This window comes from Hemitrygon akajei, chromosome 7, assembly GCF_048418815.1.
Source record: "Hemitrygon akajei chromosome 7, sHemAka1.3, whole genome shotgun sequence".
Lineage (NCBI taxonomy): Eukaryota > Metazoa > Chordata > Chondrichthyes > Myliobatiformes > Dasyatidae > Hemitrygon > Hemitrygon akajei.
This window is the reverse complement of record NC_133130.1, coordinates 180,783,953-180,802,404: the sequence shown is the minus strand read 5'-3', so window position 1 is coordinate 180,802,404 and position 18,452 is coordinate 180,783,953. Positions and strand designations below refer to the sequence as shown.

General features: G+C 44.3%; 1 protein-coding gene across 1 annotated transcript in view; it reads right to left on the bottom strand.

Annotated features, from left to right (window-relative positions):
• Positions 1 to 18,452, bottom strand: part of LOC140731245 (hemicentin-1-like) — a 379,087-nt gene that overhangs the window by 71,979 nt on the left and 288,656 nt on the right. Inside the window, 8 exon segments of the mRNA XM_073052779.1 lie at positions 3,607 to 3,714; positions 3,999 to 4,163; positions 6,239 to 6,360; positions 7,223 to 7,379; positions 8,088 to 8,215; positions 13,248 to 13,392; positions 15,551 to 15,692; positions 16,953 to 17,089. Of these exon segments, the coding sequence (XP_072908880.1) occupies positions 3,607 to 3,714; positions 3,999 to 4,163; positions 6,239 to 6,360; positions 7,223 to 7,379; positions 8,088 to 8,215; positions 13,248 to 13,392; positions 15,551 to 15,692; positions 16,953 to 17,089 (1,104 nt within the window).

Genomic DNA, 18,452 nt, shown 5'->3' with positions numbered 1-18,452 from the left:
GTCTCAGAATATCTTGTTATATAGGGATTATTGTTTTATTTTAATAGTGCCAATAGCATTATACTGTCTTACTGTACATAAACATACACTTAGTACTTTATGTCAACCTGTCCACATGACGAGCCACTCAGGAACTTGTGTTGATCTCATGTTGTGACTCTATGTGTTGGACCATAACTGTATGTGTGGTGCATGATTACAGGTACTGGTTTTGGTACCTTGGTCCCAGAGTATCGATGTTTCACTTCATGTGTTTAGTAGGATGACCATAAACTTGACCCGAGTCTCCACAACCACCCCCCCCCCAACAAAATATAATAAACAATGTTTGGGGAAATGTACAAGCACGAATGCTTACATGAGATTTTGTGCCCTTCAAATAATGCCACAGGTCCTGTTTAAAGTCTCAACTATCAGCCAGCTCCTGTAACGGTGTAGCATTCCCTCAGTAGGACAGCAGAGATTGCTTGCTCAAGTCTCTGACTGACTCAGGAATGAGAAGACACAGCAACACAATCTCAATAGAAAAGAACAGGAGACAGCAGAAGAAAGCTGGCCAGGAGGCAATGGCCCTTTTTTGGCCTCACTCCTCTATTATTGCTACTAAGAAGCAGAGACCAGACTTTAGAGATGCACCCTGTGGCCACTCTCCCAGAAAGTGGCAGGACAGGTTGATAGACTGGTTAAGAAGGCATATGGCATGCTGCCTTCATTAGTTCAAAAGTCAGGAAGTTATGTTATAGTCAGCCACATCTGAAGTTTTGCACACAATTCTGATTGCCTCATTATAGGAAGGGTGTCAAGGCTTTGAAGAGGGTTCAGAAGAGGTTTACCAGGATATTGCCTGAGGTGGTGGTAGAGGCAGATACATCAGGGGCATCTAAGAGACTTTTAGAAAGGCACACGTATGTGAGGAAAATGGAAGGATTTAGACATCGTGTAGGCAGAAGGCCTAGTTGGCCATTTGATTAATTGGCTTAGCACAACATTGTGGGCTGAAGGGCCTGTTCCTGTGTTATATTGTTTTATGTTCTATATTTATTAGGCACCTTCTGTAAAATAAATAAATAAAGTGACCATTGAGTTTATGTTCATGGTTTTCTGCTGAAGTAGCCCATCCACTTCAAAGTTCAACGTGTTGTGCATTCAGAGATGCTCCTGTGCCGACCATTGTGGTTATTTGAGTTACTGTCGCCTTCCTGTCAGCTTGAAGCGGTCTGTCCATTCTCCTCTGTTCTCTCTCACTAACAAGGCATTTTCACCCCCAGAACGCTGCTCGTATTGGAGTATAAAAGTATAAATTTACCAAAACTATGAAGTCAGTTCTGAGCTTGCTATTTGCTATGCATGTACTCAATTTAGTAGAATGAAATCTTAGGAATGTAGAAGACAATGGTGTGTTAATGAGAGTTAGCTAAAGAGCTAAAGAAATGTAGATTAGAACATTGCTCAGTTCTGAGTTTGCTATTTGCTATGCATGTACCCAATTTGGTAGGAGACTGAAGTCTTAAGATGACAATGGTGTGTTAATGAGAGGTAGCTACAGAAAGAGCTTGCTATTTGCTATGCATATATCCTAAAAATGTAGAAGACAATGATGTGTTAATGAGAAGTAGCTAAGAGATATAGGTTAGAACATAATTAAGTCAATTGATAGAAACAATAGGGACAATGATGTACGTGAGGTACGCGTAATAGGCAACTATAGATCGATTACATATGCTAATGCAACTGGACCAGGAGATTGCTATAAATGAAAAATGCTGTGTCCGGGGATCGGTGGGCAATCAGCGACTAGCTCAATGACTATTGTCTCAGCTTTGATTTGCAAATTAAAGTTTAACCCTTCTTGAAGAATCTTCTGCGTCTCCTGGTCATTTGTGAGGCACAAAAAACCACGACACTCGCTGGATGTTTCTTTTTGTTTTCATTCCCTTCTCTGTAAACTCTAGAGACTGAGTGAATAGCCCAGGAGATCAGCAGTTTCTGAGATACTCAAACCACCCCATCTGGCACCAACATTCCACAAAGTCACTTAGGTCACATTTCTTCCCCATTCTGATGTTTGGTCTGAACAACAATGTCTTGACTATACTTTTATGCATGGAGTTGCTGCCACATGATAGGCTGATTAGATATTATTGAACAAGTGTACTGGTGTACATATTGAAGTGGCCACTGAATATACGTTCAAGAAGTGCAGAAGATTTTCAGTGTTTCAGTGCTGAACAATCAAGAGAGTTCTCCTTCCATGAAGGGCTATTGCATATGTAAGCTAACTAAACAGAGGGAGAACTATAACAACAGCAAATAATCCTCAGCATCAAATAAATCAGTCAAGCAGTTCTTAAAGGTACAGTTACATTTTTATTCATCAGCTGAATGGAGTTCAGGAACATTTGAATATGTATGCTCACGAAGGTTAGATTTAAAGCTTAGCTTTACTTGTCGCATATACATCGAAACATACAGTGAAACGCGTAGTTTGCATCAACAACTAACACGGTCCGAGAATACGCTGGGGGCAGCCCACAAGTGCGGTGCCAACATAGCATAGGCTCACAACTCACTAATTATAACTTGTACGTCTTTGCAATGTGGCAGCTGGAGAAACGCAAGCAGTCATGAGGAGTATGTACAGACAGCAGTGAAAATTGAACCCCAGTCTCTGGCGCTGTAATGGTGTTACAAAAATATCTGCTTTAGCTGTGTGGAATTATAAGGAAGTGTACAGAACCTTAGTGTAAATCAACATCTTTGGAGATGGAAGAATGACAGGAGAAAACTGAGACTAGATCGCTTTGTGGCTGTGCTGATATCAAGGATATACAGTGTAGTATGAAGTATCTTTCCCCCAAACTACCCCAACTCTCATTGAAGTTATTCCTTCAATTTCACCTCTTTAGACAAGCTTTTTGTCACTTGTCTTAGTTTTTCTTTTTACGGTCCTGTGTCATTGATGGTACTCCTGCCTTGAGACATTTACTACATTAACAACTGTGATGGACTAATATTGCACCATGAAGCATCCCAGACTATTTCACAACCAATGTGGACACAAGGGATTGCACATACTGGAATCTAGAGCAACACAAAATCCGCAGGAGAAACTCGGAAGAGTTTCAACCCAAAATGTCGACAATTCCTTCCCCCACACCCCCTCAGCAGGTGCTGCTTAACCTTCTGATCTCCCCCCAGCATTGTACACGCCATTGGACAAACTTTAGCTACCTCAGGAAATGTAAAATCAGATGACCTAAGGATAAGCGAAAGTGCTTGGTCCTATGAAATAAACCAGGGAAGAGGAAGAAGGAGGGCAAAGAAGTTTAAGGTGGACATTTCAGAGATGGCAGCCTTTGACTGACAGTGGTGGAGTGGTTAAAATCTAAGATGTGAATTGGGAGTCGACCGGCTGGTGACTGAATGCATGATTGACGATCTTGTCAACGTGAAAAGATGTGGCCAAGAAGAGATTAGAGAAAACCCAAATGCAGAAAACACACCAACAAACTGAAAATGATTTAAATCAGTCAGCATGACTGACTGATTCCCTTTGGGTGAACGGTCTTTGGTGTGGTATAAATAAAAAGCCACTCACACATTTACCTTGCACTGTGAGGGTTACGTGTTTATGCGCTGTCCCCACCACGTTCCGAGCTGTGCATGTGTACTTGCCAGCGTGGCTCAGTGTCGCTGAGGCAATCTCCAGCACTCCTAGATGAACACAAACGTTCTAAACCAACTCGGACAACTCTGAAGATGGTTAGAAAGCATGCAAAGCAAATCACTTAAAGGCACGGATCTATGCAATCCTATTGACAAAATGGACAACTCACTGTGGTCATTTTCCTGGTTGACCATCAAGCTGCTGAAAAATCAGGCAGTACCTTGGCCAGCCAGGGTGACCAAGTAAGCAGATCTCCTCTGCTTGTTTCAGACGTGAGGTATTTTTTATACATGCAAATGTCTATTAAAAGAAAGTAAACCTTGCCACAAACCTGTCGGCAGCACTTTGTACCCTGGCCCTCGGTTCCCCAGTCGGGCTCCATCCTTTATCCAAGTCACTGAAGGCTCAGGGATTCCAGTCACATGACATGTTAGCACCACTGGGGACATTTTAGTGACAGTGATATCTGGAGAATCATCTGCAATTGATGGTGGGACTGGGGTACAAATATACAAAGATATTAATATGAGTCTTTCATGTTATGGGGAATTATTAGATCAGCTAATGGTTAAGCTTCTTCCCTCCATGGTTTACACCAGGGGTTCCCAACCTTTTTTATACCATGGACCAATACCATGAAGCAAGGGGACTGTGGACCCCAGGTTGGGAACCCTTGGTTTACACTATCAAGTTCAGTTTGTTGAGAGAGTTTATTCAGGAACAGTTTGACTGTTCACAGTAATGGGAAACATACTCTAGCTGTTGGCATTACCTTCAAGTCCTTCAGCCTCTCTTGAAAATGATGGTCCTTTGCACACTCTTGTTTGAAGCTCCATCAGGGGTTCTCAAACTTTTTTATGCCATGGAGCCTTACCATTAACCGAAGGGTTTGTGGACCCCAGAGCAACATGGCATAATAAGAGTTAATGGTATTTATCTCCAAATCTTTTAGAAAACAGTATATCTACCAAAACATGTTCTTCAATAACTAGAAGATCTTTCATTACTGAATCAAAGAAAAAGTATGAGATAGGAGGTGGTCAAATGGCCCATCCAGCCTCGACTCTCACTGAAGGTACATGTTAAAGACCCCTGGTTCAGTTTCCCTGCATGTCTGTTTCTTACAGAAGAGCATTTGAAGGAAGAGATTTTGCTTTCCTTAGCAAAATCAAAATCACATTGAATTGGAAAACCTTTAGCTTCAAGATACAAGGGAGCTTGATTTTTAACCTTCGGTTTCCCCCATGATTGTGTCAGAATACTGGACAATAAACTCAGGGCAGTAACGTGTATGACTAATTAAGCAAACTTGCTATTGAGGGAGTGCAGCGTAGGTTCATGAGGTTGATTCCCGAGATGGCGGGACTGTCATATGTTGAAAGATTGGAGCGACTGGGCTTGTACTCTGGGAAGTTAACCAGTTCATATTATAGGGTTGTATAGAAATTCCAACATATGAACAGGTTATACCAGCTCATCATAGCTCTTATCCTCTAATGAGGGATGGTGGTGTTGTAGATAGTATAGGGCAGGGGTTCCCAAACTTATTTATACCATGGACCTCTCCCATTAACTGACGGGTTCATGGACTCCAGGTTAGCAACCCCTGGTGTAGAAGGTTATCGTAAATTACATAGACAGGATGCAGAGCCAGGCTGAGAAATGGCAGATGGAGTTCAATCCAGAGAAGTGTGAAATTATACACTTTGGAAGGTCAAATTTGAAGGAAGAATACAGGATTAATGGTAGGATTCTCAGCTATGTGGGAAAACGGAGGGATCCAAGTCCACGGATACCCCAAAGTTGCTGTGCAAGTTGTTTGGGTAGTTAAGAAGACATGTGGTGTATTGGCCTTCAATGGTCAGGGATTGAGTTCAAAAGCCACGAGGAATGTTGCAGCTCACTAAGACTCTGGTTCGACCAAACTTGGAGTCCTGTGGATAGTTCTTGTCGCCTCTTTATAGGAAGGATGTGGAAGCTTTAGAGGAGGTGCAGAGGAGATTTAGCAGGATGCTACATGGATTAGAGAACCTTTCATATGAGGAAAGGTTGAGCAAAGCTAGAGTTTTTCTTCCTCGAGCTAAGAAGGATGTGAGGAGACTCAGTATTGGAGTATAAGGTAATAAGAGGTATTAATAGAGCAGACAGCTAGCGTCTTTTTCCCAGGGTGACAATCGCTAATACCAGAGGATGTTCTTTTCAGGTGTTTGAAGGAAAGAATAGGGGAGATGTCAGAGGTAGTTTTTTTTTATATAGAGAGTGGTGGGTGCATGGAATGCATACCCGGGTGGTAGTAGAGGCAGGGGGCATTAAAGAGACTCTTAGAAAGGATACGGATGAAAGGAAAGTGGAGGGTTATGGGCAGTGTAGGAGGGAAGGGTTTGATTGATTGTGCAGGAAGTTAGAAGGTTAAAACTATGCTCTACTGTTCTATGTTATCTGAGCCTTCATCCAATTGCCTATATCCCTGTACCTCCTCTTCCTCTGCAATACGTTTATGCAGTGTGCCAGCCAGCAGGGAGCCTCTGAATTTTTCACCAGGCACAGACCTACTAAGCAAGAAAATCTTACCGTGCACAGTTAACTGAATGATCCTGTGGGCCTCTCCGACCTCGTTAGAAGCCGTGCACTCATACAGCGCAGTATCTTCAGTGGTGGCAGAGATTATCACCAGGGAGCCCGATGGCAACAACCTGAAAGAACCCAGTCGTCATGGGAACACGTGTGTCAGCCGAACTACTGATAACAATAGTACTAAAGCAGAGATTCTGAAATTAAAGAGGGCCTAGGGCTAAAACAACAGGATACATGCTTTTGTCATTTCCATACAGTCCTGTTTTTGTGCAACTGCTCTTTTTACTTGTGCAACCTCTTCCAAATTTAGCGCTGGCAAAGTCAAGGAGGTGTGACTTTGCTGAGAATACCCAGGTCATTAATGGCATGAAACCGTACCATATAGAACAGGTACAGACCCCAGAACGAGAGTGGAGAACTTCACCCATCACAACTCTGTAACCAGGAACACGAATTGTAAAAATCACATCCTCACTCCAGTCTGGGCTGTAGCTGCATCCATAACCACTAATGACATTGATTCTCAAAGACCTCTTCAGTCCAATTCCTTTGAGTAAAATTACCGGTTTGTACAGGAACCTTTCTAACTGCAGGCAACTTCAGGCTATTGTGACCTGCTCAGTAATTTGCTCTCCTCCCCCACCTTCATCAGCTAAGACACCAATTTCATAGCCAGCAGGAGTGATGGGGGGGGCGGTGGGGAGAGAGAGAGAGAGAGAGAGAGAGAGAGAGAGAGAGAGAGAGAAGAGAGGAGAGAGAGGGAGAGGGAGAGAGAGGGAGAGAGAGAGAGAGAGAGAGAGAGAGAGAGAGAGAGAGAGAGAGAGAGGGAGAGGGAGAGAGAGAGAGAGAGACTGAGACTCTGACTGACTGACTTACTTACTTCTGGCACCTCAGTCCAAGTGCTCAGAATGAAGGGACATTGTAATAATTCGACAGGCCTTCAAGCAAACTCTCGTTTTCCGTTCCCAGACTCATTGTTACCTGTACATGTTCTGCTGCAGGTCAAAGTTCAACTGTTTATCATCTTTCTTCCAGGTCACTTCTGCCTTAGGGCTCCCTGTAACTTCGCAGCTCACCTCCGCTTGAGTGTTGGCAATGGCTGTGATATTACTTGGCGAAGGGCGGATTATGGGTGCACCTAAATGCCCAGAAGAAAATTCATCACAATAGCTATTCACAAATGCTTCAGAAATCCATTCACAAATGTTTTACCTCTTGAAAGCCTCTAAAGCCATATAGGGTCAACACCACAGAGGTACCATGAGGTAAATTAGGAACTAGCGATTGGAGATATGGGGTGAGAATTGGGGGAATGAAGGAAGATTAAAAACAAAAGCTGAAGATTTTCATAACTCTAAAGGTGCTGGGAAAAATGAAGTTGGTATGGGGAGTAACACGCTGGAGGAACTCAGCAGGTCAGGCAACATCTATGCTAAACAATCCCAGCGATGCCACCTGACCTGCCGAGCTCCTCCAGCAGTTTGTGTGTGTTACTCTGGATTTCCAGCAACTCTTGTGTTTATGAATTGGTGTGGGAATCAGTGTCAGACAAGCTCCTCCTTTTAGTTCTAAATAGTTCCCATCCAAAATATATCAACAGATAATGAATCATCATCTTGCTTGAAACAGTGCTTTTGTCTATGATACGTCCATTACTGGAATGAGTTGATTTCCCTGGTTAGTCCCTTGGGCAGCTCTTCACCTTCCATGTCAGCTCTGAAGCTCACTCGCCCTCTTTTCTTTTCTCAAGGTCTAGAGTTACATCAATGGGCTCGCCACTCATGCACTGAGAGGCATGCACCATTGCTCAGACCGTTGTGATAACATTCCTGTGACGTGGACATACCCAAGACGTGCAGTTCGATCCAGTGATGATCTGTGCCGGCTACACTAGATGCTGAGCAAAGATAGTGGCCAGCGTCAAACACCTCAACCGAGCGGATCCGTAGTGAGCCGTCAGAGAGAAAGTCGAACCTGTAAAGAAATCAGATCAATCAGATAACGACAGAGGGACCAAAAATTTGTGGACAAAAATTACCTGAATTCAACAGCACTACTAGCTCAAGAATGTCTGAGACAGAACAGCAGGTGATCAGATGAGGCCAGCTGATGCTCATAATCCTCTTGTTCTTGGTTAATTATTATTATTGGTACATGTACTGAGAGACAGTAGAAATGTTGCCTTGCATCTGGTTTATACAGATTGAATCATTACACAGTGCACTGAGCTAGAATACGATAAAACAATAACAATGCAGTGTAAAAGCTACTGGAAAAGTGTTAGTGCAGGGAAATGATAAAGTGCAAGATCATAACGAGGTAGATTATGAGTCCATCTTATCAGACTTATCTTAAGGTCCATCGTATGGACAAAAGGATGCAGCCTCAAGAATAGAAGGAGTCACTTTAGAACAGAGCTGAGGAGGAGTCTCTTTAGCCAGAGGGTGGTGAATCTGTGGAATTTATTGCCACAGACAATTGGGGAGGCCAAGTCATTGAGTTTACAGGGGATTCCGGTTAATTGGACCATAATCGGGGCAGCCTGATTAGGGTAAGTTTTTTACTCAGAGAGTGGTGAGTGTGTGGAATGGGCTGCCAGCAACGGTGGTGGAGGCAGATACAATGGGGTCTTTTAAGTGGCTTTTAGATAGGTATATGGAGCTTAGAAAAATAGAGGCCTATAGGTAAGCCTAGTAATTTCTGAGGTCGGCACAACTTTGTGGGCCAAAGGGCCTGTATTGTGCTGTAGGTTTTTTATGTTTCTATGTTAACTCTTAAAGAACAGAAACTAATTGAGAAAATAACCAGGATTCTCTTTGTTTATTTGGGACATTATGCCGCTTAATTGAGGCAGGAGACTGATGTTGAACACTTTTAAACAAGCATCAGGCTGTTAGATACTACATAGTGCTTTGTGTGAAGTTTTTAAACAGCGTCAATTGCTTACGCTTGTGTTCAAAAAGTAATGATTTTTGTCACTGATAGTTGGCAAGACAATAGAGAACTGTTTTACTCACTGTGGTTTCAAGCATTCAGGCTTGGAGAGAGCAGAAATGGGTGAGAGTGAAAATGAAACGATTTCACTACTTCAACAAGTTAGAAACTATGAGAATTTGAAGGAATCGACCATCATTTTGAACATTATAAAGAAAATAAAAATTTACAGAATGCAATTGTCAAAAATTGTATGAAGGCAGTCCATTATCTGCACTAGGTGTGTGCGCAGGTTTTTTTCATTTACAGTCAATCAAAAGTACATGGCAGCATATACCGCACCGGTTGCATCCCTCTGTCGATAACTATTAGGAGCTAATGCACAGTTCTATAGTACAGTACTGTAGTAGTATTGGTGGCTTTCTGATTTGTTCTGTCTTTCATTTAAATACATAATTTGTTACTGAGTTAAATGGTAGTCCGGCTTTTTTTTTAACCTTTATCGATGAAACTTTGACTAATTGGGACAGCTGCTTAATTTGGCCAAAATGTAGGGGTTCCAAAGTGCCCCAATTAACCAGGATCCACTGTATTTAAAGCTGAGGTTGATAAATGTTTTGATTACTAGGGGCATCAAAGGGTACAGGGAGAAGGCAGGAGAATGGGGTTGAGAGGGAAGATAAATCAGCCATCGATGATCTTGATGGGCAAATTCTGCTCCGATGTCGTATGGTCTCATCGTACAAGAGATCTATTCAGGAGTCTGAGAACAGAAGTTGTCCTTGAGCCCTGTGGTATGGGCTTGGAGGCTTTTTTATCTGATGGGAGATTGGAGAACAGAGAATGCCTGGGTCGGGGGGTGCGGCAATGTTTGATTATGCTGACTGCTTTACTGAGGCAGGCTGGTTCCTGCGATGAGCTGAGCTGATTGGGACTACCGCTCAATCTCTTGGACCCTTGGGGGAAGGATGCTTTAAAAATGAACTACTGTGACACGTGGTGCAATATTGAGACCATACAGTCTTCTTGGATATTCCTAGATAAATGCAGTCAGTCAGCGGAGGAGCAAGAACTAACAGTCTAGCTTGGTAGTAGCTGGTGGGAAGAAGACCCTTGGGGGTCCCATAGCTGACCACATGTGAAGTATATATACTGAGGTGAAAGTGTGAACCTTTAATAATGGAAAGTGTACACAGGGTGTTAGTAATTAAAGATGTGCTCTGGTGGTAAAGAGCGAGTGTGTGTATCTACGGTGATGAAAGGTGCAAACTTAGGCTACATCCACACTAGACTGGATAATTTTGAAAACACCAGTTTAGCGTAAAAACGATAGGTGTCCACACTATCCGTTTTTGGAAATATCTCTATCCACACTGAAACGGAGATTACAGCGAATCTCCTCCTACTGGGCATGTGCAGGACACATCTACCGAAAACAAGCGACATGTTTGGTATCGAATCTCGCCGTAAAAGTGCGCGTTTGTGTAGTTACAGACTAGAAAAACTTAAAACGACGGACAGCTGTTGGCTCTCGCACAGGAGAACTTAAAAGTAAAAAAAAACAAATACTGGAGCGTACGGAGGCAACCGACAGGGAGTTCGTGGACAGATTGACCCGGCTGACGACGAACATTGAAAAACTGACTAACTCTGTTACACTAATAAAGCACCTTGTTAAATGTGTAAAACATGTCTGCAACAGTGTTAGCTTGTATTTCCATACAATGTTACATTAGGCTGTTACACATCTATTGTCAGAGAAGTACTTGCATAAATAGGTAAACCACCTTCATACGAGCAAGGACAGAAAACAGGGCAAAGTGAGTATACTTATTTATTCTGTAAGTTATGGGTCAAAGTATTTGGTGAGTACATTTCTAACTCTTCTGGCTTCAGTCTCGTTGCCGTCTGTTCTGAAATTGTTAGGTTGCGTTCAAGAAAACAATGAAATAGCGCGTTGCCGTCTGATAGCGTTTTCAGATTTTTCCGGTTACCCCATCCACACTGATCTGCCTGAGCAGCGTTTTCAAAAATACCCACCCTGGAAAGCATTTCTGAAAATCTCTGGTTTCGAGGGACGAAAACGCCGTATTAGTGTGGACGGAGGGTAAAAACGAAGTGAAAAAGCTTCGGTTACAGATTTATCCGGTGTAGTGTGGATGTAGCCTGAGGGTCTTGAATGGTGTGTAGCAGTGGTGTCAGAAAGGGTCCATTCTCTTCTCCTGAACAACCTCCCAAAACTCAGCCTCAGCCCGTGGCTGTAGGTTCTGGAGCGTATGGGAACATGGAACCGTAAGGGCCAGTGATTCCACGTTGTCAGATGCCCGTATGCTCCACAAGTGCCTACAGCTTCTGAATAGGAAGCCGAGAACTGAAAAGGGAAAATGGAGGCTGGATCGATCTTAAAGGCCGGCTCAACATCACGGGCCAAAGAGCCTGTACTGTGCTGTACTGTCCTATGTTCTAAACACTCCGAGGAAGAACTAGTCTTGAGATGAAGGGATAGAAATTAAGATGGAGTCAGCTGGAATCTTGGAATGAAGTGACTGTGCAATCAGGGTGTTTTTAAGGTGGCTATGTTCTACAGATGTGCAGTTGAGGGCACCCTAACATGCTGCATCACTGTCTGCTATGTGCAGCAGTATTGGGCAGTTGGAAGTGCCCAACACTGGCACCAGCCTATCCACCATCAGGGGCAGAGAGGTGCTGGGAATAGGTCAGCAGTATCATGAAGGATGCACCCACCCTGCCTATGGGCTGCTTCGTCTCTGTGCTGAACCCAGGCTGTGGTCTGCAACTAAAGGGCCCTGGGTCGGCTGCAGTGAGGACTGGCCTCGTGGCTGTGGACTCACTCTTGTGAACTTCAGCTCTGAATGTTACTTGCTTGCTTTTATTGTTTGCATGATATTTTTTCTCTACATGTTGGGTGCTTGATGGTCTTTTTAAAAGCGAGTTTCTTTGTTTTGTGGCTGCCTGCAAGGGGCTGAACTGCAAGGTTGCATACAGAGTATACATACCTTGATAATAAATCTACTTTGAACTTGGTCCCATTCCCATCTGGGAAGAGGCTGTGCAGCATCCACACCAGGACCACTAGACTCGAGAACAATTACTTCCCCCTGAGCCATCAGGCTGAGCAACAGCTTCACCCATTAGCTTACCCCACCACCACATCAGCCACTCCTCTCCACAGCCTCTCAGCACCTTTCATCCCCCACATGCACTGCCACACCTCACACCTACACTGACACAGTTAATGCCCTACTGGGCTTCTATGTGTCCTGCTGCTACCTAGAAGAGTTCCTCTTGCCAAGAGTCACCTTGTCACATTACCATTTTCTGTCAGTTTTATCTTATGTACAAATACTCCTGGACCTACTGGCATCTTATGTATATGTAATCAGTCTATACATATAATGGATGGCAGGGCAGAGAAACATCTCTACCAATGGAGGTGTAAGATGTTCCTTGCCTCCGCTGGCCTGCAGGTTACCCTTGGACAAGGTGTAGTGCCTGCTTAGCATCATGCGACCAGGAGGTGGATGGCCGTGTGAGCAGCTGGTGCATATCACAAGACCTGGTTATGCCAGACAGACAGTCTCTGAAGAGTATTGGTAATGGCTGGGGTCACCCGTCTTGTAAAGACACTGCCCAGAAGAAAGCAGTGGCAAAACACTTCTCTGGAAAAACTTGCCAAGAACAATCACGGTCAAGGACTGATTGCCCACGTGATGATGATGATGTATATAAGCTAACCTTGTGCATACTCAGCCACACTCAGTTACATGTACACTATGTTTTACAGGATTACATTTATGTTTATTGTGTTTGTTGTTTTTTTTAATTGTGTTCTTTATGCTTCTGAGTTGTTTATGTTGGATTGGATCCAGAGTAACAATCGTTCCATTCTCCTTGACTCTTGTGCACTGGGTGTAGTGTGCTCGTTCACTCATCTACTGAAGAGCAACAATAAACCATCTCGAATGGAGGGGTGCAACCTGGAGGAAGGTGGGATTGCTTCACTTCTTCCAAAGCACTAGAGCACCAATCATTCTCTAGCCGTCTCTCGTACCTGGGGTTGTCTGGACTCAGCAGAGTGCCGTCCTTTCTCCAGGTGATTGTTGGCTTCGGGTGTCCGTGGACTTCGCATTCCAGCACAGCCGGCCGGCTGATGACGACGGAGACGGATGGGGAGCCGGTCTTGATCGATGGAGTAACTGAAACACGCATAAGGGAACCGAGTAAATAAACCTGTGGATTCTGATGGATCAGATTATTTTATTGCTATTGCTCTATGTATATACCAGGGTATAATGGAATCCCTTGCTTGCATGAAGCTCTCAGAGTAAACGACGTTATAATAAAAATGAATACAGTGGCGAGTGCAAAACGATGGAACCGTGCATAGTAGTGAAAGAATAAATTGATAACAGATGAACAGCCAGGAGTCCGGGAATACGGGAACACCTTTGGGCGTGCAGGAGATGGCCGGCTCAGAAGCTGATATAAGAGTCTGGGTTTTCAACCTCCTGTTTGTACAATAATAATTATATAGATAGCAGAGACTCAAATAGGGTAACTAAACATTCCATCCCCAACCGAGTATATAATGTCGGATGATAATGGGGCATTTACCTCAAATACTTAAGAGTGGAATTATCTTATTGTTCAGTGTGAAAAGTCAAGTGGTTCAGGACAAGATTCTCACAAACCAAGGTGTGGCGTACTCAGTGCCCATTGGGAAGTCTTCAAAGTCAAAGAAATCTTGGGGTTCCTGAGGCGAGTAACACTTGGGGCAGCGCAGTTGCGTAGTGGTTAGTGTAACACTTTCACACCGCCAGTGTCACGGGTTCAATTCCTGCCATTGTCGATAAGGAGTTTGTCTATTTTCCCTGTGACCATGTGGGTTTCCTCCAGATGCTCTGGTTTCCTCCCACTTTCCAAAGCCAAGTGGGTCGGTAGGTTAATTCCTCACATGGGTGTAATAGGGCAGCGCAGGGTCGTTGGGCCAGGACAGCCTGTTAACATGCTGTACCTCTCTGAATAATATGAAAAGAGGCATCTGTCCTGTGCTGGATGCTCTGAAAACCTCAAGGTGGAGATTCTGGACTCTCCCACAGTCCTGGCAGGAGTTTCAAGTGACTTTAAAGGACCATCCTTGCTTTGTTAGGTGAGGTGCCTGACGTATGTGGGGCCCACATGACAAGCATTCTGGGACTGTTGCACAGAATGCACAGTACGGCCGCTGGCTTTATTAGTTCAATTACGAGCTTTTAGAGACACGTAACAGCAGAGAATCCTGCCCCCTTGTGAAGGGGATCGCCTTCACTGATCACCTGCCACCTTGTACTCCCTCCCCCTCTTCTCCCCCTTCCTTTCCAGTCCCGATGAAGGGTCTCGGCCCGAAACGTCAATTGTTTACTCTTTTCCATTGATGCTGCCCCGCCTGCCGAGTTCCTCCAGCATTTTGTGTGTATTGCTTTGGATTTCCAGCATCTGCAGATTTTTGTGTGTACCGGTGCTGTCTCATTGGGAAGGATTATTTATTTAGAGGTAACAGTGGAACAGGCCTCTCTGGCCCAACGAGCCGCGGCAACCAGCACCCCACCTATTTCACATTGGCACCATCACAGGACAGTTTACAATGACCAATTAACATTCTAACCGGTACGTCTGTGGGAGGGAACTGGACCAGCTGGAGGAAACCCTCGCAGTTAGGGGGAGAACATACAAACTCCTTACAGGCAGCGCTGGAAATGAACTCTGAACTTTGGAACTCACCGAGCTGTAATAGCATTGTGCTAACCACTACGTTCCTCGTGGAGCCCAAAATTAATTCATTCACATTCAGTGACTATTCACTCCCTTTCTCCTTTCTCTAAACCCTCTGAAGTGTTTCTGTTGTGCATACAGCTTCTATTCACTTTTCTCACAGGATATTATTAAGTTCTGCTTCCAGCGAGGGGTTTTTAGACCATAAGACTGTAAGACATAGGAGTGGAATTAGGCCATTCGGCCCATCGAGTCTGTTCTGCCATTTCATCATGGCTGATCCATTTTCCCTCCCAGTCCCAGTCTCCTCCTGCCTTCTTCCTGTATCCCTTCATGGCCTGGATAATCAAGAATCTATCAACCTCTGCCTTAATTATACCCGGCGACTCGTCCTCCACAGCCATATATACTAACACTGCAAAGAATGAATTTTCTCACCTCATCCTTCACTGATGATCTGAAATTTATGCCCTCTTTTCCGGCTCACTGATCAGAGAAAATATCTTTAGCTCGCAATTTATCGAAACCCTTCAAAATTTTGAGCAACTTGATTCAGCTGGTTCTTTATTCACATAAGAGACGACTGAGAAACTGCACACTCACCATGAATAACAACGTTAAAGACACGACTCATCTCTCCTGCGATGTTGCTGACGAGGCACCTGTACCTGCCCGTGTCCGAGGGGCCGACGTTGCTGATCAGTAAGTACTGACTATCTGGCACATTCTGAATACGAGAATTCACCTGAAAGGCAAGGGGTGAAATAAGGGTTTGGATTGTAAATCCAAAAGGAAGAAGGACAGCCACTTTGTCAACCCCTTAGCTCTGAGCGTCACTGGAACAAGAAACATTTCACTAGCCAAACTCTCCGGAAACTGTTGGGTGTCATCACATTACCGAGAAAGGGTGTGAAGTGGGCCACAGGAGGCTGAAAATGGCGGAATCTAAAGCATCGTACCAGATGCTGGAGGGCCTCAGTGTCTGTGAAGGGAAATGGACTGTCTCCATCTTGGGGCAAGACCCTTTACCTGGATAGACAAGATGAAGGGTCTCAAGCTGTAGCACTGCCCATCCAGATGTTACGTTGCAGCTTTATAAAACGCCAGTTGGGCTGCATCTGGAGTGTTGCATATGGTTCCGGTCGCCCTCGCCCCCATGATAGGAAGGATGCTGAGGCTTTAGAGAGGGAGCAGAAGAGGTTCACCAGGATGCTGCCTAGATCAGAGGGCACGTGACAAATCAAGAGGTCGGACAAGCCTGGGCTGTCTTCTCTGAAGCGGCAGAGATCTGATAGAGGTTTAAAAATTTTTGAGAGGCAAAGGCACAATAGACAGACGGTAATCTTTTTCCCAGGGTTGAAATGTCTAATACCAGAGGCCATGCTCTTAAGTTGAGAGGGATTAATTTCAAAGGAGGTGAGAGAGGCAAGTTTTTTGTACACAGAGTGATGGGTACCTGAGGAACTTTTAAGAGGCATGTGAATGTGAGGAAAATGGAAGGATATGAGGATATGGACATTGTGTAGGCAGAGATATTAGTTAGGTTGGTCATTTGATTACCAAATTGGATTGGCCCAACATCGTAGGCCGGAGGACCTGTTCCTGTGTTGTGCTGTTCTATGTTCTGTATTCTATGCCCATTTCCTGAGAAGATGTTGCCTGACCCATTGAGTTCCTCCAGCATCCTGTGCATTATGAATAATCACCATCCAGTTCGAAGTGAGTGCAAGTAATGTAAAGCGTAATCCTATACCACCAGCCACTGAGAATGATTACTGTAGGCTGGTCCGATAGAAGTGTGATTTTGGGTCTTAGAGTCAGGATAGATCAGAGCACAAATTGTCAAATCATCGAGCACCACTTTGAATCTAAAACCAGGCAATTCTCAAGTATTTCTTTTGCTAAAACATTGACAACCATTTTTTTGTCTCAAAGCACAGACACATTACTGTTGAACTGAACGGCATATGTGTCCAGTGGAGGTCTACAGCTCAGAGACACTCACCTGCAGTGGAACATCATCCTTGAACCACTGAACAGAGGGAGGTGGAACAGCTTCAGATTTGCATTCCAATCTCAGATCCTCCTCAGCCATCACAGCAACCACCTGAGGATCACTGGGACCCGCCATGTTTGGGGGAACTGCATTAGACAGATGGAAATAGAACTGAAAGGTGGAGCTTGGGATCAGTTAATAACCAGAAGCAGATAAAAACAAAAGAGAAAATGTGAACTCGAGATAAGCGCTTCCCTTCAGCCATTCAGTTCTTGAGCCGACTGGCAAAACCCGATTAATTGGCACTAAAACACGATTTCGTCTATTCCATTTATGCTTCTCCTTGTAGAAATTGTGTATGATTTATGTTTAAGTTGTTTTGCTTGTGCTGGGATTCCCGAGACACTGGCGTCTGTGCTGTAAATGCTGACGTGGACGGGGTGCTTTATGGTGCTGCAGTGTACCATGGAGATCTGTGCTGATTATATGATGCCCTGGTGCCTGGGATGCTGATGCATGTAAGTTTTTCATTTTTTCTAGTGCATACATGTCCTCGTAGGTTCCTTAATGTTGTTATAGCTGGGGGTGGTAATGGGGACAAGCTCCCATTACCTATTAAATGCTCCCAATGACATGCATCTCAACTAGCCTCTGACAACCAAGTCCGGCTCCTGGCCTTCACGTGTGGCTTAGTTACTAAGCCCGTCGGAGCTCTTTCTATTGACAGGAGAAGGGGCAAAGGCAGGTTACCAGTGCCTTAAAACTAATCATTTCAGGCAGATGGGGCTCGTCATCCATGAGTGGCAGCTCATCTAGGAGAAGGAAAACTCTGATCTCAAACCTCCGCCGCCTTGGGGCTACACACACTCATGGGGAAGGCTTTGGGAGTAATCTCCGAGGAAGAATCTGGAGCTGAAGTCCCGAAGGCAGTTCTACATTGAGTACAATGCTGACTGGCAACTCCTGCAATGCTCCTGGTACCAAACAGTATTGGTGTCTGCCGTTCCTCTGGGTTCATCAGATGTGAGGAGAGGGGGAGCTTGCTACATGGGCAACAGCTTGCTCGCCACATTGTACTGCCCAGGCTTGCGTATCTGGCAGCTGGGATGCAACGTCCATGGTCAACTCTGACCGACAGGGGCCTCAGTTCAACACGTACTTATGCACATGACAATAAACACAATTTCGCCTTTGACTTCAAATTAATGATTTCAGAGTATTTCCAAACTGAGAAAATCAAATATTCCATGAGACACAATGGCTAAATAAACAGGGGGATTGGTTGAATAAGATGAAGGGGGACAAATTGTTTCATACTGTTGATCAACAGAACACTCCTCTGTCATTGAGTCCCAGGATGTTCATTTCCCTTTAGAAAGAAAGTTAGAGGCAAACTACTTCAGGATCAGAATCAGGTTTATTATCCCTGACATAGGTCATGAAATTTGTTGTTTTGTCGCCACGGTACAATGCTGACATAAAAAATTACTATAAGTTACTACTAAAAAT